Source organism: Artibeus jamaicensis, unplaced genomic scaffold (assembly GCF_021234435.1).
Source record: "Artibeus jamaicensis isolate MK-2021 breed Jamaican fruit bat unplaced genomic scaffold, CSHL_Jam_final contig_490, whole genome shotgun sequence".
NCBI classification, from domain to species: Eukaryota; Metazoa; Chordata; class Mammalia; order Chiroptera; family Phyllostomidae; genus Artibeus; species Artibeus jamaicensis.
In genome coordinates, this window is record NW_026521861.1 from 22,473,242 (window position 1) to 22,497,383 (window position 24,142).

Genomic DNA, 24,142 nt, shown 5'->3' on the forward strand with positions numbered 1-24,142 from the left:
TTGTGCCCTCTCGGCCTGCTGTTCAGCCGCGGTGCCTCCAGCCACCGCACCAGCCTCAGGCCTCCTGTTGGGGTCTGAGCATCCATCCATGTTTCCAGTTGTTGAATTGCGGGGACATTTGTTAAAGGGCAGATTTTTAAAAACTGCCAAGTTTTCCCTAAACTATAATTTTAGGGAATTCCAATCATTCCAAATGTTTTCTTAACACCTGGCAGACTCACACCAAAGTGACTGTGGATGAACAGAGGGTCAGGCTGCAGGAACCGTGACAACCCAGGCTTCCCCCACCTGCATGGAGCCTCCTGGGGAAGTGGGGAGCCAAGGCAGCAGTGGCCTTGACCCCAGGGAGTGCAGCCCATGCACTCCCCCTGGCTGGTGCGGGAGCAAGTCACCGTGTCACCTGCCAGGAAGCACGGAGTTGCATCCTGCTTCCCACGATGGCTCTCTGCCTGCTCCCAAGGGCGGAGCGCAGGGGCTGTGAGCTCGAAACGCAGCAGAGGAGCTCCGCGGCGCCGGGGTGGGCGGGGAGTCCTTTAAAAAGGTGCAGACGAGGCTATGGCTTATGAAAGAGACGTTTCACCATGTTCCAGTTTATAACTTTATCCATCAGAAGGCTCTCTAAACAAAGTAAAACTTTGGTCACGTGTGGGGAAAGATAGCTGCAGCACACTTTACCGAATCACAACACAGCACTGAAAGTCAGTACTCCGTGTACGCAGTCTTCCGTGTGTCAACAAGGAAGACGGCCACCAGGGGACTGGGGCCTTTCACAGCAGAGGAGGTGCAGGGGCACCGCAGGCATCCGCTCGTCCATGGGCTCCAGCGACCCAGTCACGGCGGCACCTTCGTCCCTCAATCCTGTTCTCCTGGCCTGGCCTGGCCTGCCCTGTGGGCAGAGGTGTGCACACAGAACGCACTGGCGTGGCCTTGCTTTGAACAGCCAGCTCGGCTCACGTTCCCTGGTCCACCTGTGCCCCGTGGGGCTCCAGGTCTGCACCTGGTACCGCTTTCCTCGGCCTGGCACCTCTCCGCCACTGTAGCTCGAGACCCCATGGGTTCTCTCCACTTCCGTTTTCTGAGAGAAAGCCTTCGTCTCCCTGTCTGGACGATGATTTTGTTGCGGACAGAACCCCTGCCTCTTGGTGCTCGTTCAGCCCTGTGAGGCTGCTGGCCTGGTCCCTGCCCTGCACTGGTCTGAGCAAGCAGAGCCTCACACCCGCCTCTGTCCCCACACGTCTTCTCCCTGCTCTGGAACCCTGTCCTTGTGGCTGCTCTGGAACCGTGCTCTGGAACCCTGTCTTCTCCCTACTCTGGAACCCTGCTCTGGGACCCTGCTTCACGGCCCCTTGACTGTCACGCTGAGTCTGATCTTCTCCGTGTTCATGCGGCTTCGGGCTCTTGGAACATTTTTCAAGCTGTAGGTTTAGTTTGAATCAAACTTGGGGAAAGTGTGTTCGTTATTTCTTTAAATGTCGTTTCTTTTGTCCTGCCCTCCCTTGGTCCTCAGACCTGTTTGTGGGCACACGGACCCTCTGCTCTCGATCTCTGGTCATCTCCCACTGTTTGGACGGTGTCTGGTGCTGGGTTTTCCACTCCAGGATCTTTCCTTCCATAGGTCTCAGTCTACTCTTAGGTCCCGCCAGTGACATTACTTCTGAAACTGCATTTCCCAGCCCTGGAAGTTTCTCTGCTGGTTTTCCTACTTGTGTCTGCCCTCATGCTCTCGGTTTCCTGCAAGTCCATGACTGCTTCCGCAGCAGCCACCTTGGGGCTTTTCAGTAAGTCCCGCCGCCCATGTCTTTGTAGGTCTCCTTCTGTCGGTACCTTTTCTGAGGCTCGTGGGCCCTATTTTGCTGCTTCTTCACAGGCCAGTGCTTTCCGAGGTGACGTGGGCAGGAGTGTTCTGTGCCCTCTGTGTCCGAGGCTCATTTCTCTTTGCGAGACTTTGGGGGATTGCTCTTGCCTGGAGTCAGGGCCTGAGGATGCACTGGGTGTTTGCGGGCTGGTCCTCTCCCGGCCCCTGCCCCGCACGCTGCCTGTCACATGGCACCTTTTCCTCCTCCACGCCCCCAGCTGTCATGGAGCAGGGGGTGGGGGGCAGACCAGTGAGCCAGCAGGCCCCTCGCTTCCTGGCCCGGCTCTGGTGCACGTGGGGGCCTCCAGGTTGCTGGGCGGCTCCTGTGCCAGCCTCGTTTACAGAGATAATGGCGGGGGGCACCTTCACTAGGCTTTCCTGGGTCTTAGCTCCTGCCACCCCTCCCTCTCTGCCTCCTTCCTCCCCGCTTTCTTCCCCTTCGCTCTGCCTTGCCCCCCCTTTCCACCCTGTTTGGTAGTGTTTCCAGAGCGATGTCACATGTGCTGTCCAGGCCGTCATCCGGGTGAGGTGTCTGTGTGACCTGTGACTGAAGGACTCTTTCCTTCCAGAGAGCTGCTGTCGAGTGACGCGATGAAGGAGTATAACCGGGCGCGTGTCTACTTGGACGAGAACTACAGGTCCCAGGAGCACTTCACGGTGAGTGCCTGTGCCCCGAGGGAGTGCTGCCAAATTGCCGTCTCCTGGTGCCGAGGAGAACCGGTAGCCGGCATCGCAGGCTCGCTCTGGGCCCAGCCAGGCTCTTGGTGCCTCAGTGCGGGGGTCTCCCTCCACACAGCTGTGGGATGCATCCCAGGGGGCTGGCCCCAGGGGAGAGAGACAGAGACTTCCATGGGGCTGGGAGAGTCTCGTCCCTCCTCTCCGAGAGTCCTTGGTCTGGGCAGGGGACACCTAGAAAGCAGCGCCAGCGAGGCACACAGTCGCAGGTGCACAGGTGCGGGGGAGGCTTCTTGGAGGAGCGGACATTGGCCAGATTGCAGGTAGCTGGTCGCTGGTCTGGAGGACAAACGTCCCAAGCGCCCCGACTGTAGAGAGTCCTGGAGCCCCTGCGAGAGCTTAGCTTCCTCTGCTCTCCCCTCCCACGGCACGTGCCGCCTCGCCATTGTGCCGTCATGCCGCACGCATAGGTACCTGTTTATGGGCCTGTTCCGTGAGGCGGTGTCGGCAAGTGTGTCTCGTTCCTCAGCTTGCCCTGTGCCCGGGAGCCCAGCCTGGAGCAGGCGCTGTGTGCTGGCCGCCGTGGGTGTGGGTGCCGTGGGTCGGGTGTGGGAGGGGCACCCTGTGCATGGAGCAGCAGGGGCAGGGATGCCCGTGTCTTCAGGCTGAGACATCAGCTGTGTCCTTTGGGTTCAAGAGGCTTCTGTCAGTTTCTGGTCTTGAAATTTGGGGCTTTAGTGCTACTTAGGTGATGCCCTTCCATTGCTGAGACACTCACTGTCTCCAGAGTCATGTCTCCACCTTCAGCTGCACCTGCAGTGTCCCACGTCCCTCGGGTCTCCTTGGCAGCGCCTCCACTACACTCCCTGCTGGCCTTTCCTCCGAGCTGCTCAGACACGCCGAGGCTGCAGGCCCACCGTACCGGCTTCTCCAGCCCCGCAGGCGCTCCCGAGGTCAGGGCACAGCCCCTGCCTTTTTCCTCTGCTTTTTACCTTCTCCCTCCTGGCTGCTTCCTTTAAGTAAACCCTCCCCTGGGCACACTTCCCCTGCTATAACCCAACTGCCTGCCCGCTCCAAGCAGGACTGCTCAGGTGGAAACTGCAGCGGCGGGAGGAAAACACTGGCTGGGGCTGACAGCAGGGCGGGGACTGCACAAGAGAGGACAGTGCACTGGAAGGTGTAGCAAGAGAGACTTCCCATAAAACACGCGGAGGGAAACGAGGCTGCAGGGTCGCAGGCTGGCACTGCCCGGCAATGGGCATCTGGGATGGACGTGTGCCTGGGGTCCCCGAGGGCGGGAGGAGGAGATGGACAAACGCGTGGAGAGATAATGCACGAATCCTCTCCTCCTTTGATAAAAGCATGGGGACCATAGAGCCAGTCATAGCAAGCTTCGAGCAGAATGACCTTTGTGTGCCACGGCACACCTTGATCAGACCGCCGCCAGCCGACTGTGCAGAGGCTGCCCTTCCACCATCACTCTCAAGGCTTCAGTCTCTGCCCACTGTCTCGCCTCTGCCATTAACATCACCGAGTCCCACGGCAGTCATCGGTCCCCTCGTCCTCCTGGAAACTGTCCTCGGGTCTTCACAGCCTCCGTTACATGGAAGACGTGTGTGTTTTAAGACACGAGGATAAAAACAATATGCTTTGTAGACACCCGGTAAACAGAAGCAGGAGAGGCTGTATTAATGCCAAAGTGGACTTCAGGTCGAGGAGCATCTCCAGGGGTGCGGGGCATTTCGTGGGGGTAGTGGGCCAGCTGCTCAAGCGTGTGTGCACCCAGCAGGAGGACTCACCCCTGTGCAAGCTGAGAGTTGAAAGGACACACGGACCTTGGTCTGTGGAGTTGGCACTCTTGGTGATCGACACTGCACGTGGCCAGAAAGACATCATGACCACTGTGACCTCATGACCTGTGGGACCCCAGTGAGAAGACCAGCGTGTGCAGCTGCAGAGTAGGGCACAGCACCAGCAAGGGCGAGGACAAGAGGGCGCAGACTGGGGGCGTGTGACCGTCAGCTCCCGCCGCCCCACAGAAATGTCTGTCACTTGAAGACTGGAGAGTTTTGAGAAGACTTTGCCAGGACGAGGCTTGCCGTGGGGCTTTTCTGCGTGGGAGCCGGGCAGCCTGTGGTCGGGGTGTGAGGCCATGTCTGGGGCTTGTGCCCAGGCCTTTCCACCTGGCTGCTGCAACACAAGCCGTTCCCATGCCTGGACGGGATAGGCCTTTGTGTCCACATGGACCATTCACCAGGACACACTGGGAGCTGGGCCATTAATAACCCTCAATGTGCCCGAGAGACTGAAATCATCCACATTGTGTTCTCTGACCACAGAGGAGTTAAGTTAGAAGTGAACAAAGAGGATAATGAAAACTTCCAAACACTTGGGAATAATTTGTAAAGGACCTAAGTCAAAGAGAAAGTCAAGGGAAATGAAAAATATCTACAATTACATAAAAAATAAACTAAAATCCTTCAAAATATATGAGATACACCTTGGAGAAGAATTTTTGGCACTAACTGCTCAAGCTGGAAAATTTTCAGTGCAGAGCAAATTAGCCCGAAACAACTGGAGGGAGGAAATGGTGAAGCCACAGTGGAAATCAACACAAGAAGAGAATGATGGAGAGTTCAGTGAACTGGCTCCTGGGGAAGATCCTCATCACCTGAGTCCCCTAAGCCTGAGCCACCGTGCCCAGGGGAGCAGGACGGCATATCTGGGGCTCAGACTGAGACCAAGGGGCCCTTGGGCAAAGTCCAGGACTGGCCCCTGAGCTGAGTTGTGCTGAGAGTCCAGCGCCGCTTACGACACAGGCGCCACCTCCATCCACACATCAGAGGACGATGGCAAGGCTCTTCAAGTGCTCAGAGGCCTCAGAAATAGGGAGGGAGGGACCCCAGTGCCTGTGCCTGGAAACCGTAGCCTCATGGGAGCCAGTGCCTGGAGCCTCCCCCGCACACTGCCACCTGCGGTGGTGTTCCCCAACCCTGCGTGCTCATTCTCCAGGGTCTGCCTGTGTCTCGAAGTGGGCGCTGATGGTGACTGCACCTCCTCCAGCCAGAGTGTCTGGTCGGCGGAGCAGAGAGACAGCTGAGCACTGGAGGCGCACCAGGGCCAACAGCTCTGTTTGGTTCCCCTGGTCCCTTGAGATTTATCTTAAAACGTCATTTCTCCATTTGCAATGGAGAATAAAAACCTGAAAAGTTAGCATTTCCATAACTCATCCATTTCACTGAGGAAATAACTGTTCTTGCCAACAGTTGTGTATCAGGGTGGTCCTCAAAAATGATCCAATAGCAAAAATTGGAAGTAATTTTAAACACCCAGAATTTGAGGCTTTCACATGGTGGGACAGCTGTCTGATGGACCCATCTGCCACAGGACAATTTCTGTGATGTGGGTTTTATGAAGGAGGGTCCCTCTGGGGCTCTCGGTTAGCAGGCGGGCTGTGCCCCTTCAGGGTCTTGCTGCCGGTTGTGCGTTGAAGCAGCGTACTTGGTGACAACATGACCCCTGGTCTGTTCTTCAGTGCAGGGGTTTTCAGACGTCAGGCCACTGGAACCACGGTGCACCTAATTAGAACTGGCTTCTAACTGTGTCTTCCTCGTAGACATAGCAGCGGTACCTTAGCTGGGGACACGGCCGGCTCTGCAGCCGGGGCCTGAGATGGACAGCGTGTGGGACCACCCTGGGCAGGTGGGCCCCGCAGAGGCACGAGGCCCCTGAGGCTGTGCGTCCTGCTGTCCATAGGACGGGACAGCTCTAGGAGAGGGGAGGAAGGCTTGCCCATCCTCTAAGGACGTGGAGCATCGCTCACACCCCTCTAGTCCAGTGGTGCCTATGGCGTGGCTTCCTCTCCAGGGTGGCGTCCAGTGGGACAGTAGGGACAACTGCGTGCAGAGGGTGACAAGGGGCCAGCCGTGGGGCAGCCGTGGCTGGCACAGGGAGGGGAGTGTGTTTGTCATCTACCTCCCGACCAAGAGGTGATGGTTCTCGATGAAGTTCTGGTAGACCCTGCGCCTGTCTGTGATGCCGTCCCCCGCATGCCTGTCTGTCACCCCTCAGTGTGTCATGCGTGGGACCGGCTCTGCCGGGACTGACTCTGAACACCCTGCGGCAGGGGCCCTGCTCCCCTGGGTCCAGGGCAGGGCTGAGCAGTACTGGCCAGCCGGGAAGCCACCCTCCTCCCCCAGCCTGGTGGCCTTGGGCTGTCAGAGAGAGGAAAATTTAATTTTTACAAGATTAATGGTATTGGGGTGATATTTTTAGCTGAGTGTGGTTCAAATAATAGGCCATTAATTGAAAAAGGAAATTGAAATGAATTTATCTTGTACATAAATGCTGTCACGGGTATTAATAGGGATCAGAAAATAGTGGCCTGTTCCCAGAAAGATGTTGAACCTGACGCTGCACCTGGTGCATGGATGTGATGGGAGATTTGCTGCAACTCAGGATCTTGGGCGGGGGGCTCTGGGCCAGAGGGTGGGCTTCAGGCCTGAGGGGTTGTGCAGCCTGCAGGGGCTCTGGCTTGGAGGGAATTAGTCCTGGAGGGGCTTTGGGCCTGGAGGGTGCCTTGGGTCTGAAGGAGGCCTATGCCTGGAAGTGCTTGGGCCTTGGGGATGGGGGTGGGGGATGGGGTGGGGGCTGGGCAGGGGATGGAGGCCATAAAAGGGACTTACAAGCAGGGAAGGACCCCAGAGAGGCAGGAGGCAGCAGATATCCACCTTCACCAGCAGATGGCGTTAGAGCAGCGTTTCTGTCCTGAGCTTTTGGTATAGGAGGTGCTCAGCCAGCAGTTGGTAGATTTCAAAGTGATTACGTTAAATTTTGTTTGCTCCTAAGAACCGTGCTTAGTGGCCATTTACGGAAGCAGGAGGCTTGTCTGGTCCACTTGGGGCTGAGAAGACAGGTAGCATCCCTGCCCCAGGCCTCTGCTGCCTATTACCTGATGGTACTTTCCCCTGGAACCTGAGGGCTAGACACCTGTTCCGTCCCAGGAACTGCCGGTCTGGTGTGGTGACACTGGCCCTGAAAGGCCAGGGCCCCGTCCTGTCCTTGGGAGTTGGTTTAAATGACCATCACGGGGTGGACCCAGGGCCCCTAAGTGCCCGTCCTTTCCCCTCGGCAGGGACTCTGGTTTGTCCTCCCTCCTGGGTGAGGCCTTGGAGCAGCAGCTCCATGTGCCCCTGCTCTGCCCAAGCCTGGGATCTTGCCAGCACGTGCTGGGAGCACAGTGCCCAAGTCCAAGTCAGTGAGGGAGCGGTCCTCAGAGTGGACCAGACGCAGGTGCCCCGGGCCCTCCTGTGAGGGTCCAGGGACCACGGTGCCCCTGTACCAGCTCAGTGGAGAATGCCATCCTGGAGACAGAATTTGAGTTTGTCGGCATGCAGATGTGTTTGAGACCATGGATTGGGCTGCGGGGGGGCTGTGTCTGGGGCCCCCACAGGTGGAGACTGGGAAGATGAGTGGGTGCACTAGGGGACATGAGAGGAGCCAGGAGGCAGTGACCCTGTGGCATGGTCTGCCTCCCAGGCCCCGCCCCCTGCCTGGGCCTTCAGTGGGGGAGGGGTCCTCAGGGGTCCAGAGAAGAGCAAGCTGGTCCTGTAGGGGCTGTGCTGGTGCCCTGGGTGAACCATGCAGCAGGGAGCATGGCCTTTCCCCCAGGGAGTGACCGCACCTGCTCCACAACCCAGAGTGAAATGCACTTGACCCTCCCTAACCCCCATGTGTCTGTACCCACCCCATGGGAACCAGAGGTTCTAGCCTTACCACCAGCAGGTGCTAAAACTCTGGTCTGTCCCATGTGGTAAATTTTAGGGGGGCTAGTGTCTGCTGCGCTGGAGTCTGAGCAGGGCTGTGCCCCACTGTTGCTGGGGACCCCTGAGGCCCCACTGTCCTTCCTGGGCACCGCATGGTGGGGCACCACGTGCCAGGAGCTCCTGCTCTAGGGACAGGACTGGTTGTCGTTGTGGACGCTACCAAGGCACCGGAGGTCAGTACCACTGAGGAGCAGAGGCACTGTGGTTGCTCATTTGTCTTTCCTGGGCTGAGACCCCCACTGTCTGAGAGGAGGTGGCTGCCACCTCCAACAAACCCTGTGTCCTGAGTCCCCTGCTTCTTCCTTCCTTGTTCCCCTACTTTCTATCTGTAAGTCTGCCCCACCCCCCTGCCCACACCTGGCCCCCACCTCCTGCCAAGACTCTGGCCCCTTATACTGAAGGGCTGTTCCTCTTTGTGTGTATGTCCTGCCTTCCGGGGAGGACAGCATCCCCACCCCTGTAAATCACTGGACTTGGTGACCAAGTCCCTGGGGAACTGTGTTGACGGTCAGGCATGCAACAGGACTCCAGGGCTACTGGGGAGACTATTTGTGCAAAATTGCTGGACAGAGACCGTCTTGGTTACAAGGATGGGCTCCAAGGCGGAATGGAACTTCTCAGATGGTACCAGCTTCCCAGGACCAGCAGCTCACGTCCCTTATCCCCTGTGGGTGCTGGCCCAGAGTGCAAGGAGGAGTTCGGGGACCCTGCCTAGGGGCACTCAGGACTGCCACGTGGCCTGGCCAGGCGAGTTAGGCAGAGCCAGGGAGGAGGCTCCGGAGGGGACACTGAGCTCCCTAGGGCATCAGGGCTCCTGAGACTGCCTGGGTTACCTCGGCACCCCCAGAGGCTTCAAAATACTCTCCCAGAACCCCATGCCTGCTGGCATCCACCTGGCATCAGGCACCTTGGAAAATGCCTCCCACCCAGATTCTGCCAGGGCCCGCCTCCTGGGAAACGAATTCCCTAGGAGGCCTCAGATGGCCTCTTGTGTCTCTGATGTTGCAGGCACAGAGGTTCCGCTGCCCCTGAAGCCCACGGACACAGGCCTGCAGGCGTCTAGCCTTCCTGGGAGCACGGCCAACCTGCCTGCTCCCCAAGGCGAGCTGGACGCAGGGAGGAGAGGCAGGCTGTCTGATTGGGAGGGCACTGCCCCTGCCTTGGCCCAGAGTCTCACTTTGCAAGCACCTCAGTTCCGAAAGGTCACATTCCCAGCAGAGTGGGGGTTGGTGCTCCCAGTTGTCAGACCCTGCCACTCCCTGGGCTCATGCCCCCAGGGTCGGTCCTCCCCCGGGGAGCCATGGTCCCTCATCTCCCCTGCCCAGGCCGGTGTCTCCTGGGCCCAGGGTGCCTTGGCTGCTGTCCCTAGTGACCCAGGCCCTCTGTGCACCCCGTTTTGCCTTTTGCATTGCCATGAGGAGGGTCCCCACCTTGGCCCTGGCAGTCTGCTTCCCAGGGGGCCGGGCTTCCCTCTAAGAGTGAGCGTCTGCTGCAGGGGACCACGGGGTGGCCAGTCGTCCTGCCCCCTTGAGCCCACCATGGGAGTGCAGCCTGTAGGCAGTGCTCCTTCCAGGGAGACACCCTCCCTGCCTCTCCGTTCTCTCTCCATGACTGCTCGTCCCTGTCTCTGCTTTTCTGAACCAGATTTTAGGGGGGATATATGGAGTATTAATGGGGTTTACCGATGTTCTTTGATCCAAGGAGGGGAGGAAGGCAAATGCATTTCTGATGCAGGAACTAATCTGCTCCAGCAGCCGCCCCCGTGGCCTGTCTCCTGCCCGCACCCTGCCCGCGGTCCAGACAGGCCTGATGAAGTGAGAGGAGCCAGATTGGTTTTCCGAGGGCACCGAGCCCCGTGCGCAGCTAAATCACAGTCGGCTAGCGGGGTAAGGCTTTGCCCCCCTCGGCGGCGCCCATGGCCCCGCGGGACATGGTGATGTGCGCCGGGCAGCGGCGAGCTGCAGTGAAGGTGAAGCTGTCATATCGATCTTTTTAGCACTAAAATATGAGCCACTTTGCTCTGCTCCCCGCTGCTGTGATGTGAAAAATAATAACTCGGATCCAAATTAAAAATATTGATCTTGGGAAGGTGCTGAAAGTAAATAAACACCTTCCGAAGTTTTCGGGTCAGCGAGGAACGGGATTCAGCAATAAATGTGTCCGCACGTCATGGTGCAGGTGCTTGATCTGTTTTTCCTGTGAATTGATTTTTCATTATTTACTTCCTAAAAGTGTTGGGCTTCGGGCCTCCACCGTTAAACCCCTGTGTTTGGGCACATTATTTCTTTGGGGCTCACGAGGCGCTCCTAATCCACTCACTCATTGATTGATTGATTTTTGACTCAATAAGCTCACAGCCTCCGCCTTATTTAGCGCTTCCATCATAATTTTTTATACATTGAGGCCTGACTTTTTTATTTTCCTCTAACAGATGAGCTGACATTGGGCCATCAAATGGGGAGGACAGTGGGCACAAGGTTAATTGTATCCGCTTGCGGCGTCCCCAGTGCCATCGGCTGTGTTGTGGCTGCAGGTTGGGTGGTGGGAGGCAGCCCTCCCAGACCCCTCCAAGCCCCTTTACCAGCGAGGCCGTGACCCCAGGCTCCACGAGCTGCCCATGGCCAGGCCCAGTAGTGTGGGTGGCTTGGGTCTTGGATGACGTGGTTCTTTGTGGGCATGAGGAGACACTGAACCTTGTACTTCTAGGGAGCTTACCCTTCAGGAAGCCCCTGAAAGTCTGGGGCTTGTTCCCACTGCTGCACGGCAGGTGCCAGAGACAGCTTGGGAAGGACAGAGGAAATGGTGCGGTGGCCGTGTCTGCGACTGGCTGTGGGCAGTGGAGATGTGCCTGGGGGATGCAGGATTGAAGCACATATGTCCCTCTGCCCCGCAGGGTCAGGGCTTCTTGTGACCACTTCCTATCACCGGTGCACAGGCACCCTGGGCCAGCCCTGGGTGGGATGGAGTGGGGGCGTGTGCCCAGGACTCTGCGGGGGCATGTGTCCTCACTGCCCCTTGCTGTGCTGCCTGTTCCTCATGTCAGAGGGCCACCGCTCGCTTGCTGGTGGCCTGTTCGTGAGCCAGGATGCCGCCCGTGTGTCCCTTCCGCCGTGGGTGCCGTGAGCGACGGCGAAGTGAGGCATGTGGTGCTCCATTCGCCAGCCCCTGGCGCAGCGCTGCCCCCAACGCCTGTCACGGGCCTTTGACGCCCGCTGTTCGTGGTCCCCCCACTGGGTGAAGGCACAGGTCGGAGCAGGTGGAGGCTTCTCTGCAATCCCTCTGACTTGGACCCAAGACAGTGAAGCTGCTTCAGGGCCTCCATGAGAGCCTGGGGTCCTGACCCACCAGGGCAGGACAGGATGGGGGGGGCTGGGGTCCTGGCCAGAGGGAAGGAGGGCCTCTGGCGGGGGCCTCGGTGGGCTGCCCCTGGTCCCTTGACAGAGTCCAGAGCCCCTGGGTTCAGCTGGTTTGTCCAGGAGGGACTGACTGAGCTGCAGAGGAGGGAGCTGCTCCTCCCCGGGGTAAGAGCAAGAGGACAGGGAGTGGCAGACCACATAGGCATGATGGCCCTGTTGGGAACGTCACCCTACTGCAGGGTTGGGGGGGACCCCATCTTCCTGGACACGTGACCACACTTCTGGGGCCGACGCGAGCGCTGTCTGCAGAGAGCCTGTGTCTGAGCACTGGGCCCCATGCTCGTCCAGTCCTGTGGTCGCGTTTCTGACTGGAGCACTGGGTGTGCCTCTTTGCTTTGGGCTCCATTCCCACCTCGAGAAGCAGTGTTTCAGACAAGAGCACGGGTCTGGGAAGGACGCCTCCCAGCCCCAGTGCACACGGAAGCCGACAGACCGCAGAGAGGTTCCGGAAGTGCTGTGCGCTTCCTCACTGAAGATGCGGAGAGGGCTGGCCAAGGGGCCGCTGCAGAAGGCTCCCAGGCTCCCTCGGCCGCTGCTCTTCTGGGTGGGGGGAGGGGCTTCGAGGGTGTGGAGAGAGCGACAGGTGTGTCCCTTTGGCTGCAGGAACCCAGGTGGTGTGCGCGCTCTCACGCAGACAGGCGGGCACCCTGCCCTGGGCCTGTCTCGGGCCGATGCCACTGCTCTGCCAGGACGAGGAGGTGCTGAGAGAGCGCCTCAGGTCACGAGGCCTGACTTTAAGGACATATGACCACATAAAGAGTTTCTTTAGTAGAGTCCAGAACTGGAAAGGCCTGGGCTATCGTTCCCCCCGCAAACTATTGTAAAGACTCAGTGCAATGTCAACCAAAACCTGAGCAGACTGTTTTTGTAGCAGTTGGAAGGCTGGTTCTGAAGTTTACCTGACAATGTGAAGGATGCAGGTTCATGCAGATGACACTGAAGACGATCGCAGGTGGAGGACTCGCCCCCCTGACGAAGGGTCATTGCAGGTCTGCAGTGACCAGGACCGTGCAGTACTGGCGTGAAACCAGACAGACAGGCCAGGGGCCAGAACGAGGAGCCTGGACACAGGCCAGCCGTGGTTCTGGCAGAGGCGTCGGGCAGCTTGGGAGAAGAGTCTGACAGGTGGCGTGGCCACAGTTAGGTGACCTCCAAGCAGGAAGACGCGCCCTGAGGCCGAGACTCCCGAAAAGTGGACTTGAAGCAGATTGCCGCACTAGCAGAAGAGTGAAAACTGTACAGCTTCTCCGGGGATACAGGGAGGAAATCTTGTCACTGACCTTGTTCTTACAAAAGAAAAAAATATATCCATCCCACTTTGCCAAAGTGAAACACATTTGTGCTTCCAAGATACAAAAGGGGTCAGTCTGCAGCCCAGGAGAAAGTGTTTGCACTCACACCTGACAAAGGACTTTGTCCCGGACTCCAGCAGCCAGCATGGACTGGACAATCGCATCTTCCCGAAGATCTGAACAGACACTGCACCAAATAAGGCGGCGACGGCACATGAGCATGGGATGACACGCCACACGACCAGCCCCTGGGGAGGGTGTGTGCAGAGCATGCTGTGTCAAGGACTGCAGCATTCCCACCCCTGGGCAGGATGCAGATGGCTGGCCGTGCCCCGTGGTGCATGTGGAGACCGCACGCCCTCTCGGACGTTCCTCTTGGACGTCGCTGCAGAGGAAGCGTTGGATTTCGCCGCTCGGGAAACACTGGTGGCTTTTTAAAGCAGAAAGCAAACCGACTGTGTGAGCCGGCTGTTCCTCTCCTGGGCATCGACCTAAGAGAAAGGCAAGCCCCTGTCCACCCAAGAGCTGGGGCACAAAAGCCCACAGCCCAAAGGCCACCAGCAGACGAGCCTCGGCGGGGCCATCTGCAGAGCCACCCGGCAGTAGGAGGTGCTGGCACTGCAGCCGCACTAGAGCGGCACTGGGCCTGCAGAAGGTGCTTGTGGGAGGAGCCAGACCCAGAGAGAGTGCATTCTGTGTAACGTCATTCACGTCACATTCCAGAAAGCAGGAGCTAACCTGGAATGACAGCAGATTGGTGGTTCCTGGGCCAGGGGCCAGAGGCGGGGATTCTACTGGGACTGCAGGACAGGGGGCAGCTTTGGGGTGAGAGTGCTGCTTGCGTGCGGGCGTGGTGATGGCGGCACAGTAGCTGCCAGGCCCACTCGGCTGTGCACTTTTCATCCGGGCAGTGTCGTGAATGTCTTCTGGGCTGCAGTAACACTGAAAAATCTCATCAGCACCCAGGTAAGCAGTCCAAGTGTAAGTGATTTCATTGAAGCGGAAAACGTTTCTGTTACAATCTGACGCCACGTAAAAAAAAAAAGGCTCTACAAATCGCTCTGTGTGCCTTACAGCTCAGGAAGCTTCATGTTGCACGAGAAGTCACTGCAGAGCCTGAGTCATTTGGGAGCTCACATACACACTCTGCAGGCATTACCAATATGGAAGTGAAAAGACATTCTTAGATTACATAAGGCTGTATGGGTTTTCGAGCGTAACGTTATTCCAACTCAGCAGAAGCGGCTTTGGCAACATTGGCCTGTGTTCTGCCTGCACTTGGGCAGGCGGGTGCTGTCTTTGGTTTCGAGTTGGCTGGTCAGTTCGCACATGAGTCTGTGCCCAGAGTGGGGCCTTCCCCGTCACAGGGGTCATGGCCCTTTCCACCCATTACTGTCTGTTCTGAAGAGTCTAGAAAGGCAGACTTCTGATGCTCTGGGGCCCTTCCTCCTCTGCTCCGTCCACACCTTACATGTCGTCATCATCTTGTTCTGCATCTGTGACCTTTCTTACCTGTGAGCTCCTGGGCCCAGGCAGGTGCGACAACCTGCCCATGTCCCTGGGCCCAGCAGTGGACAGCCTGCGCCTGCGTCCTGGTCTGGCCGTGCAGTCTGGCTGGCATGCCGGGAGCCCACCCTCTCAGCCAGCAGTCCTGCCTGGCCATTGCTGAGGCAGGTCCCCACACCCAGGTCCCCACTTAGGGGCATAGGTGGGTGGGCCCGGCGTCATACGTGGCCAGAACACCCCTCACCTCCAGAGTCTGGACTCCTGCCTGGGCCAGGCATGTGAGGGGCAGCACACCTCGCGTGACAGGAGGCAGTCACATGTGCCCTGCTGAGTCCCCACCTGCAGTCCCTGAGCCCATCTGCTCACACTGCTACCTGCGTCAGCCTCTCCAAGGGTGTGGTCCCTCGGTGATGGTGTGGTCGCCTGGTCCTTGCTTCCTCTCTGCTCCCACAGGCCCTCGCCGCAGAGCCCAGGCGGGAAGCAGCCTGCCGTGAGCGGGCGTCCCTGCCCCGGTGGGAGGTGGGGGGCTGGGTGCTCTGCTGCAGCCCTCGGGGCCCTTCCTGGTCCCAGTGTCTGCTCCCGGGGAAGTCCACGACGGGCGCTGGCGACAGCAGGTGGAAGAGCTCGGTAGCCAGCTGATCTGTCAGGCAGGCAGACGTGATGGAGTGGCATGTCACCACGGCCAGGAAACAAGTACACTGCAGGATGTATTGGTGAACAAACTGAAAAATTGTGAAGCTCTTAAGGACTTTAATGCTTGTTAGCATTTTTTGACAGAAAATCACTGAAGCAGTGAACATAAAAAAAATAGTCATGGCTGATTCGCAGCTCAGCTTGTTGTTCTATTTATCTGGCCTTGAGTGACATTTCACTCCCAGGATTTGTCTCTGAGCTGCCCGCTCACCAGGGTTCCCTTCTGTAACAGTTTCCGTCCGGGGTCCCAGCCTGTCCCGGCTCTGCTTGCCTCCCCGGAGGTCCGCCCAGTGCTCCGGAGGGAGAGCAGAGAGCCTTTTGCAGCAGAGACTTTCTCAGAAGCCCAGCCAGGACTGACTGCAGACTCCAAGGGTCGGTGTGGGCCTGGCGTTCAGCTGGGTGACCATGACCTCGGGCCCAGCCATAGGAACCAGTCTTCCGGAGGTGCTCACAGGAGTGTCTGGAGGGCATGGACAGGGGCTGAGCTGTGGCTGCTGTGTCCTGCGTGTTGTCCCAGAAGTCTGCAGCCTCTGTGAGACGCCTCCCCAGGGGGTTATTGGTTATTTATTCTCGGCACATGATGTCCTCGCAGGCCTTCCACGTGGCCGACCCCTGCATTTCTTGTCTCGGGTCAGGGTGGGGGTGGAGCTGCTCCTCTTCTCAGACACCCGAGCAAGGAGGGCGGTGCACCTCCCAGGAGAGGAAGGTGTGTGGCCTGGCCAGCTGCACCAGTGGCTTACACAGAACCATGTCCTGCCCACTGGGCCCCTTGAGCCAGTGTCCAGTGGTTGGCTCCACGGGCCCATCTCCGGCCACCCATCAGTTAGTCCCTGCTGTCCGCACGTGCAGAGGGTTGCGTGTGGTGCCGCTGGGATGCGCTGTGCCCGTCCCGTCATTCAGAGGCTCTGTCTCTTCCCCGCAGCTCCTGGGGCTGTGGGTCCTGATGCAGCGGGAGTGCAGGGGTCACTGGGCTTGTGCAGGCAACGCCCTTTTGGTTTTATGTACAACTGGGCCGCTCCCTGCTCCGCCGTGCTGAGCAGTCGTGCTGGTGGCCTGACAGGGAGGCCCCGGCTCACAGGGCTGAGGTGGTGCTGGCCATGCAGGGCTTCCAGCCCGGCTCCTGGCTCCCTCTGTCACTGGGCTGCGGGAGGCCAACAGTGACCACAGTGGGTGGTGGCCGTGGCGATAGTCCCCCTCAGTGGTGGTGGCTCAGGGCCAGTCCCCCAGGCAGAGCCAATGGGAGGGAATGGCAGCGGAGTTTGGAGACCGCATTTACGCTTATGTGACAAGTTTTCAGAAAAGGCTGACGTCGTGGACCCGTGTGCTGTCATCTCAAACACGTCACAGCTTGAGGTGACACTTGGACACACCCTTCCCGCAGTCACCTCTTCCACATTTCCCCTCCATTTTGTGTCTGTCACCTTTCAGGAGAAGACCAGGTTTTTAACTGTGACAGAGGCAGCATTGAGATTTGGGGTCTCCCTCACATGCAGGCGATTTCCTGGTGAAAGAGGAGGGCGCCCGGGCACACCATCCGCAGCCAGGCCCTCACGTGCTCTTCCTGCTACCCTCCACGTTGTGATGGACTTTTAATGCCTCGTTAAAAACCCCTTCCTGTTTAGTCGCTCATCTGGGAAATGTGGGACATAGTTTATATGCAGGCACTTGTGTCTACAATGCCAAACAGAGAGCGGCCGGGAGGAAACAGGCTGCCACGTGCAGGCCCCGAGGACAGGGAGTCGTCACACTTGAACAGCAGGTACCAGATGAGGCCCCTTCAGCCTGCAAGTGACGCAGCACAGAGCGCCAGCCACGGGCCCTCGTCCACTTCTGAAAACTGAGGTTCGGACAACTGCGGCCCACAGACCCTGGCGGATCTCCCCAGTAACCAGTAAAATGTGCATCCGCCAGAGGCCCTGCCCTTCAAGGTGGCTCCCTGCCCCGGGCCACCTGCCAAGTGCAAGTGCCCATGACTGTCGGAGAAAACCCCCCAACATCTTTCAAAGGGAAGTTGTTACACTTCGCTCTTCATCTTGAAATTAATGGTGGGCTGTCAATTTTTATTGCTCATCTGATGGATGAGGCCCAGGGATGGCGGCTGCTCCTTAGACAGTCCCACGGGGGCTCTGCGGCCTCATCAGCGGCCCCCACCCCAACTGTGGGTGACTCGGGTGGAGAGACACCTGTGTAGAGGACAGTCTGACCTGCACTGTGTACTTGGTGCCCTGTGGTCGCGGAGAGGGTTAATTTTCTTTTATTGCCCCCACCCCAGTCCACCACTCAGGAGGGAAGAAGAGTAACAGGGCTGGACATGGCTTTCCAGGCCGCGGGGAGAGTGGCCGGCCCTGGACTCGACCAAGGTGCCGTCCATAGCCGGCTGGGTTCTGTGTATCTGCTGGTGAGGCCAGTCCTCGACGACGACAGGGTCGTCTTGTCCGGCAAACGTGGCTGGGCCGGCTCAGCACAGCAGACGTCTCCACTGTGCCCAGAGCCAGCTTCGTGGCAGCCCCTCAGGTTAGGGCTCAGCTATTTAATCGATGTTGGCTGTTCTTCCAGCTGTCGTAATTATTTAAAGGGTTTTCAAAAGAGAGAGGACAAATCTAATCAAACCATAACTGTTGTATCTCATTCAGAGCTAAGTGTATTTTTTAAAATGTGGGCCTGTTTAGAATCCCCTCCCAGTTTTCATCTATTATCACAATAATTGAGTTTGTAGCTGGAATTAAATTTATCAAATTGCGTTATCCTCTTCAGAAATTGGATAGGGCCCCGGGCGGGGAGGCAGAAGTTAATCCGCTTTGCCGAAGCCCGGTGCAGCCAAACAGGGCTCAGACGTCTTCCTGTCACCCGGACACGATGTAATTTCTCCTCAATCCCTTGTGCAAATAATGACATTTGAATCGAGCATTAACAGGCTTAATTACTTTAAAATTGTCATTTTAATTTACACTGATATAGTATTGATCATACAAGCAGAGATTAAGCTGTTCAGCGGAGCGGATGATGGGGAATTAAACATTAAAGGGTCCTCCAGGGGCCGCGGCGGGCCGGCTCGAGCGGGGAGAGGGATGATCTTTCTCGGTAATGAACTGGCGGCATGCGGGGACATGAATCTCGGGCTCCTGGAAAAGGGGAAATAATGGGGTTTGGGTGGCATTTGCCGGTTGCTCATTCGCTGCCATGCACCAATTCTCCAGTGGTCCAGCCGCCTCACCGACATTTATTTATCCAGCAGACTCCGTGCCTCGACCTTTTGCTAAGTACATTGAACGTAAGTTCGAGTGGAGATTTTTCAGGTGTAACTTTTGTAAGTATTTGTTATTTTTTCTTATTTCTAGGCAACATCAAACATAATTACTCAGTCCTCCTAGCGTCCGCGTGTCCACAGGCCCCTGGGGCTGTCGGTCGTGCGCTGAGAGCGGGCAGAGGTGGGGCTCAGGCCCTACGTTCTCGTGAGGGGAGGGGCCTGCATCTGCAGCAACGCCTCAGATGGCGTTGCTGCAAGAAGGTTTCTACTTGCTTTAGAAACCTTCCAGCAGCAGGTCCCAGGTTGAAATGCCGCTGACTCCTTTTTTCAACAAAATGACGCGAGAGCCTCATTTTGCCCTGGAAATAATGGCCTTCTGCTGCTCTTCAGCTCATTGTTGAGCTTCCTTGTGACCCTCCTTCAAAGCTACGCCCTGTGTCTGCTGGAGACGCCAGCCAGGGACGCCGTGGGCTGGCTGCTTCCAGCCCCTGTCGGACACCTCGGGTCTCTTGGCCGCTCCCCTCTTTAGAGGCTGCGTGGTAACAACGTGGGCGACCGGGTTTACGGCTCCACGGGGATGACGAAATTCTTGATCCCTGTCCGCAATGGCTTTACTCCAAACAGCAGGCTGGAGATTCCATTACAGTGTGGTCAGGGAGACGGGGAAGCGCAGCAGCTTCTCTCCAGGTGAGACACAGGCCTGCACAGGAGTGTGAGGTAGAGGGCCTGCCCTTTCTCCTCCGTGTGACTCGGAGCTGCTTGTCCCTGTCACTCACTCCCGGAGCAGCTCGGTCACCCCCGTCCCCAATGGCAGCTCTTCTGGGTTTGCTGTGTCCGTGGCCTCCTCCTGGAAGAGCCGCTGTGCTCTGACGTGCAGCTCGGTTCACTGGGCACCTGCTGTCTGCCGGGACAGTCCTTCAAAAAGCTGGGGACCTGAGACTGGCCGTGAGCTGCAGAGCGTGGAGCCTCGGTCACTCGTTTCATGAACCAGAAATCACTGTCCCAGGAGGACACCTGGGGACACTCCTGCTGGGCCTGGCCCAGCCTCTCCCATGGGGGCCGTAGGCCAGCTCCCCTCATGTGCTCACAGACCCATGAGCTCCGTTCCCTCGGTCACACGTGGGCGCCACGTGGGCATGAGAGTGGCAGAGGGGCCTGGCCTCAGGGGGGCTCCCCCTGCTGGGGAGTGGGCCTGCCTCTCCAGGCTTTGGAGATACTCGCCTGCGGGGAAATTTGCACACTCTCTCCACGGCAGTCACGCAGTTTTTTGAATGTGGGCAACTCAGTGTTTCACGTGGACCCCTGCTCTCCTCCCTGCCCTGTCCTTCACCAGCTGTGGCCCCCAGCATGGCATGCTGCCTGGCAGAGACTGGCTTAGAGCTGCCTCACACTGAGTCCCGCAGGGACGTGACAAGCCCTTACATGGAAGGGTTGCCTCCTGAATCTGGGCCCTGCCGCCTGCCCAGCCCCATCACTTGTGTCCTTGGTCCCTGTCGGAGTTGCCCTGGCCATCACTCTAGTCTTGCCAAGTGGCTCTGCCTGTCTCCTTCCAGCCCTTAGCCCCACCTCCCCCTCCCAAAGCCCGGGCTCCGCTGGTCCTCGGGACTGCATACCTCTTCCCCAAGTGCCTTCCTGCCTCCTGAAGTCCTTCCAATCTGGCCTGGTTCCCCATGTCCCCTTGCTGTGTCCAGCCCCGTCCTCCTCCTGCCAGCATCTACCTGAGACTCAGCCCCTCCCGCTGTGTCCTGGCTGGCCATTCCCACCAGCATACTCTGTGACAGCAGGAGGCAGGACTCCTGGGTCCCTGGCACCACCAACAAACACACATGCCGGCATTACCCTCCCCTTATGAAGCACCTCTTGACCCCCTGCCTCCCCTGCTCCTCAGTCCTGCAGAAACGCTGGTCTGTCTTCTTTTCTTCCACGCGGTCAGGCAGCAGGTCAAAGTGAGTGGCTGATGGGTGTCACTCCTCCGTGGCCTTGTCAGTGGCTCTGACTTATGTCAAGACCATGAGAGGGAGGTGCTGTTCCCAGAAGGGCTCTCCGTAATTTGGCCGCAGAAGCGAGGTGGGGACCAAGGTGCCCGAGCTCTGGCGCCGTGGAGCTTCCTCCTGGACCTGCCCCCTTCTGGCTGGGGCTGCACGGCTGTACGGGCGCTAGTGGCGGGGCCCAGCTCTCGGGGCAGCAGCCACCCTCTCGGGGTGCTCAGAGGTGGGCAAGCGTGGAGCCTCCTTCTGCCGTGCCTGGGGCTCTGGTATCTGTCCTTCTCGTGTGAGGAGGGTGCCAGGGTGGAGGAGAGAGTGCAGAGCATCACCGCCTGGAGCTTGTCAACACTGGACCGTCACAGCACCATCCTGGGTGCTTCTCACACACCCCGCCCTGCACTGCTGAGGGGGCAGAACAGTCCTACAGAGCAGGCACTGTATCTTCCTGAGTTGCAGATGGAGAAACTGAGGCACAGAGTGGTCATTAACTTAGCTGAGGTCCTCAGACTGGGGGGCAGATTCAGGGTTTGAGCTTGACTCTGTGAACTGGTCACTCTCAGAAAAGCAGGGGTGTAGGGTGATGGTCAGGGAGGGTGTGGAGTCTCCATGTCCCCACTGACCTCCTCATGTCCCCACTGACTTTCCTGTGACTCCACTGACCTCCCTATGTCCCCACTGACACAAGGTGCCCCCACCTGCCCCCTCAGATGCTGATCAAGGGGGCATTGGGTTTTAAAGCCGGAGGATGGGGTTTTGGAGGCTGGGACTTGACAGCCCCCTGATTCAGGGCCCAGGGAGAGAGCTGAGCTCTGGGCAGCTTCTTCAACAGGCATTGGCTCCGTGTGCATCTCCTGTGGCAGACCTTCCCGCAGAAAGAATTGGATGACGGGGCCCCGTACACATGGGGAGCCGGGGCTCTGCGGGAGGATGCGTTTGCCCAGATCACCTGGCTAGACACCGCAGGGCTGATGTCAGTTCAGTGCTGCCGCTGGGCCAGGGCACAGAGGAAACGAGAAACAGGACAGTGGGAAGAGAGATGGCGGGGTGCCGGCTGACACTCTGTGATTGGAGACTGAGAAGAAAGCAGGGGGCGGGTCAGAAGTTATTTTGGAAGAGATGATACACTTCCCAGTGGGGTCATGGGACTGTGCGCAAGGCTTTGTGCCCGGAGCAGTTGCAGTGAGGACAGTGGGACTGTGGGAGCGGGCCGTTGGGGAAGGGCACTGCTGTCTGAGCACACCTGTGGGAGGGGCTGAGCTCCGCTGCTTGCAACTGAAGTTGATGGCAGCCTCCCAGCGTAATTGAAATTTAAAAATCAATTAAGTCTTTCTGGTAGCATTTCATGCACCCCGCGCTTTCCCAATGGCAGGAGGCGTTTTGTAGACAGCCCGTGCTCAGCGCTGCCATCTCTTAAAAGCGCATCCTGCTTTAATTACCTCTCTGTCCATAATGCACACGGCATGCTACTCAGGGGCGTTTGGAGGAATGAAATCATAATTGAAGAGCTAATGATTTTTGGAAGACAAAAGATGAAAGTCAGAGCTGTTTTAATTATGATATAAACTCTCCACATAATTTAATTGGCATAAAAGTTTATTGATTTACTTTTGTAATCATTTAGACATGGAAAATATGACTTAATACATTTCATAATTCAAACTAGTTGTTATTTTAAGGCTCATAGATTTCTTTGCTCATTACTAAAACGTTCTTCTTGCAAAGTCTGTATTATTAAAGAGAGCACTCATATTGCAAATGCATTTCATTTTGAGAGACAAACCCCTGGGTGATGCAAACTGAAAATGGTCTGGGTGGTTCCAAAGGAAGGCTGGGCCTGCGTCACTTCTGGTCGCCTGGGTGGGCACTGGGCACACGGGGCGAGTCTGACATGCTCGCTCCCTCCCCGAGTGGAACAGGGACTCCTCTCCCCGTTGTCAGGCATTGGCTCGTAAGTCTGCTGAACCAGGTGAGAGTCAGCAGGATCTTCCTGCCGGAAAGGAAGGTCCAGGACAGTGTGCTGAGCACTAGCTGGGGATCAGGTGCACCAGAGGTCCCGACCCAGGTGACCAGCTCTGTCTCCACACTGTTCCCCCTGGACGGCTGTGCCTGGGCACTGCCTCCCTGTCAGCCCATTTGGCCCAGGAGGAGAGGCAGACCAGCTAGGGGCCTGGTGCTTCCTGACCCTGCTTTTCACTCTTTGCAGGTGGCACCTGCCACCCTCTCTCTGGCACCTTTGTCCTTGCATCTAGGCAGGTCTCCAAGGGGCAGGGGTTTAGACATGGCTGCTCCCATCACCACTGGCCTCAGTGTTGAAGACTCCAAGGTCACCTGTCCCCATGCCCTTGATGTACCCCGTGATCTCACTGACCACCCTTTGTCCTCCCTGACCCCTTGTGTCCGCACTGACCTCCTCATGTCCCCACTGACTGTCCTGTGACCCCACTGACCTTCTTGTGCCCCCACCAACCTCCCCATGACCTCACCGACCTCCCTGTGACCCCACTGACCTCCCCATGCCCCCGCTGACCACCCTGTGTCCCCACTGACTGCCCTGGCACCTCTCTGTTAGCCCTTTGCCTTCTGGCCCCCGGCCCCTCCACACCGGTGGTCCTGGGCCCAGTCCTTGGTGGTACCCTTTCTCTGGCTCTAGTCAGCTCTCAGAGAGCTCGGCATAATTGGAATGAAACCCCATGCACCCCAGTTACATCTGTACCCAGATTCTACCCTGGGCCCCAGACCCAGATGTCCATCTGCCTTCAGCATCTCCCTGCAGAGGTTTACGGTCATCTCAACCTCAGTGAGTCCAAAGCTGGACGCTTCCTTCCCCCACCCCATGTCCTGCACAATGGCAGCACCCACTGCTCTCTGGCCCAGAAGAGTCTCCAGTGGCCCTGCGTGCCTCCTGTGTTCACATCTGTTGGTCGAGGTGTCCTGTGGGTATTGCCCATGTTCAGAAGCTGACCTTTTATGTCACTGCCCCATGCATCACACCATGTCAGTCTTGGGCCATTTACCCAAGACAATCCTGGGTGCCTGCCAGCGCGGCCCTGAGCAGGTGCTGAGAATTATTTGTGAACAACTGAGTGAGGTCTCAGTGGGGCTGTGCCTGAGCCAGTTGGTGACCTCAGCCCCAGACAAGGGGCGATGTGAGTGTCCCCTATGGGGTGGCCGTCAGCACCCGCAGGCACCCTTCCCAGCAGCTTGTCGGTGGGGCCCATTTCTGGCTGCCTCACTCCCCCGCTGCTGGCCTTCGCTGCGGCGGTATGAAATGTTAACAGGCACATTCATCTGCTGGATTTATTGTGGGCCGCGTGACATTAAGTGGCTGTTGCTCAGAGTGTGTACCCTCCCTGTCACAATGGCTGTGCTCTGCCCAGCCCTCCGCTGGGCTGCCTAATTGGGGACACTACAACCAGGGCCGTGACAGGGTTCAGCACCCGGTGCACGCATGCCAGCTCCCATGGCGCGCGCTTATGAAATGCTCTTTAATTCAGGAGCAGAATATCATTAACTTTGTAAGTAGATGAACACAATGGACAGCCAATTTAATTAACTTCGGATGTCAGCCGTTGGATGGGGCACGGAATGAAATTACACGTGCATCTCTCCAGCAGGCAGCCAGCCGGGGGCGGGGCCTGGCGGCGAGGG

The 24,142-nt window shown here is 57.9% G+C and overlaps 1 protein-coding gene across 2 annotated transcripts in view; it reads left to right on the plus strand.

Annotated features, from left to right (window-relative positions):
* INPP5A (inositol polyphosphate-5-phosphatase A) overlaps positions 1 to 24,142 on the plus strand; it is a 145,866-nt gene that overhangs the window by 57,081 nt on the left and 64,643 nt on the right. For both annotated transcript variants that reach the window (XM_037159100.2, XM_037159101.2), the window contains exon 4: positions 2,425 to 2,512. In XM_037159100.2, the coding sequence (XP_037014995.2) occupies positions 2,425 to 2,512 (88 nt within the window). The remainder of the gene's footprint in view (positions 1 to 2,424; positions 2,513 to 24,142) is intronic.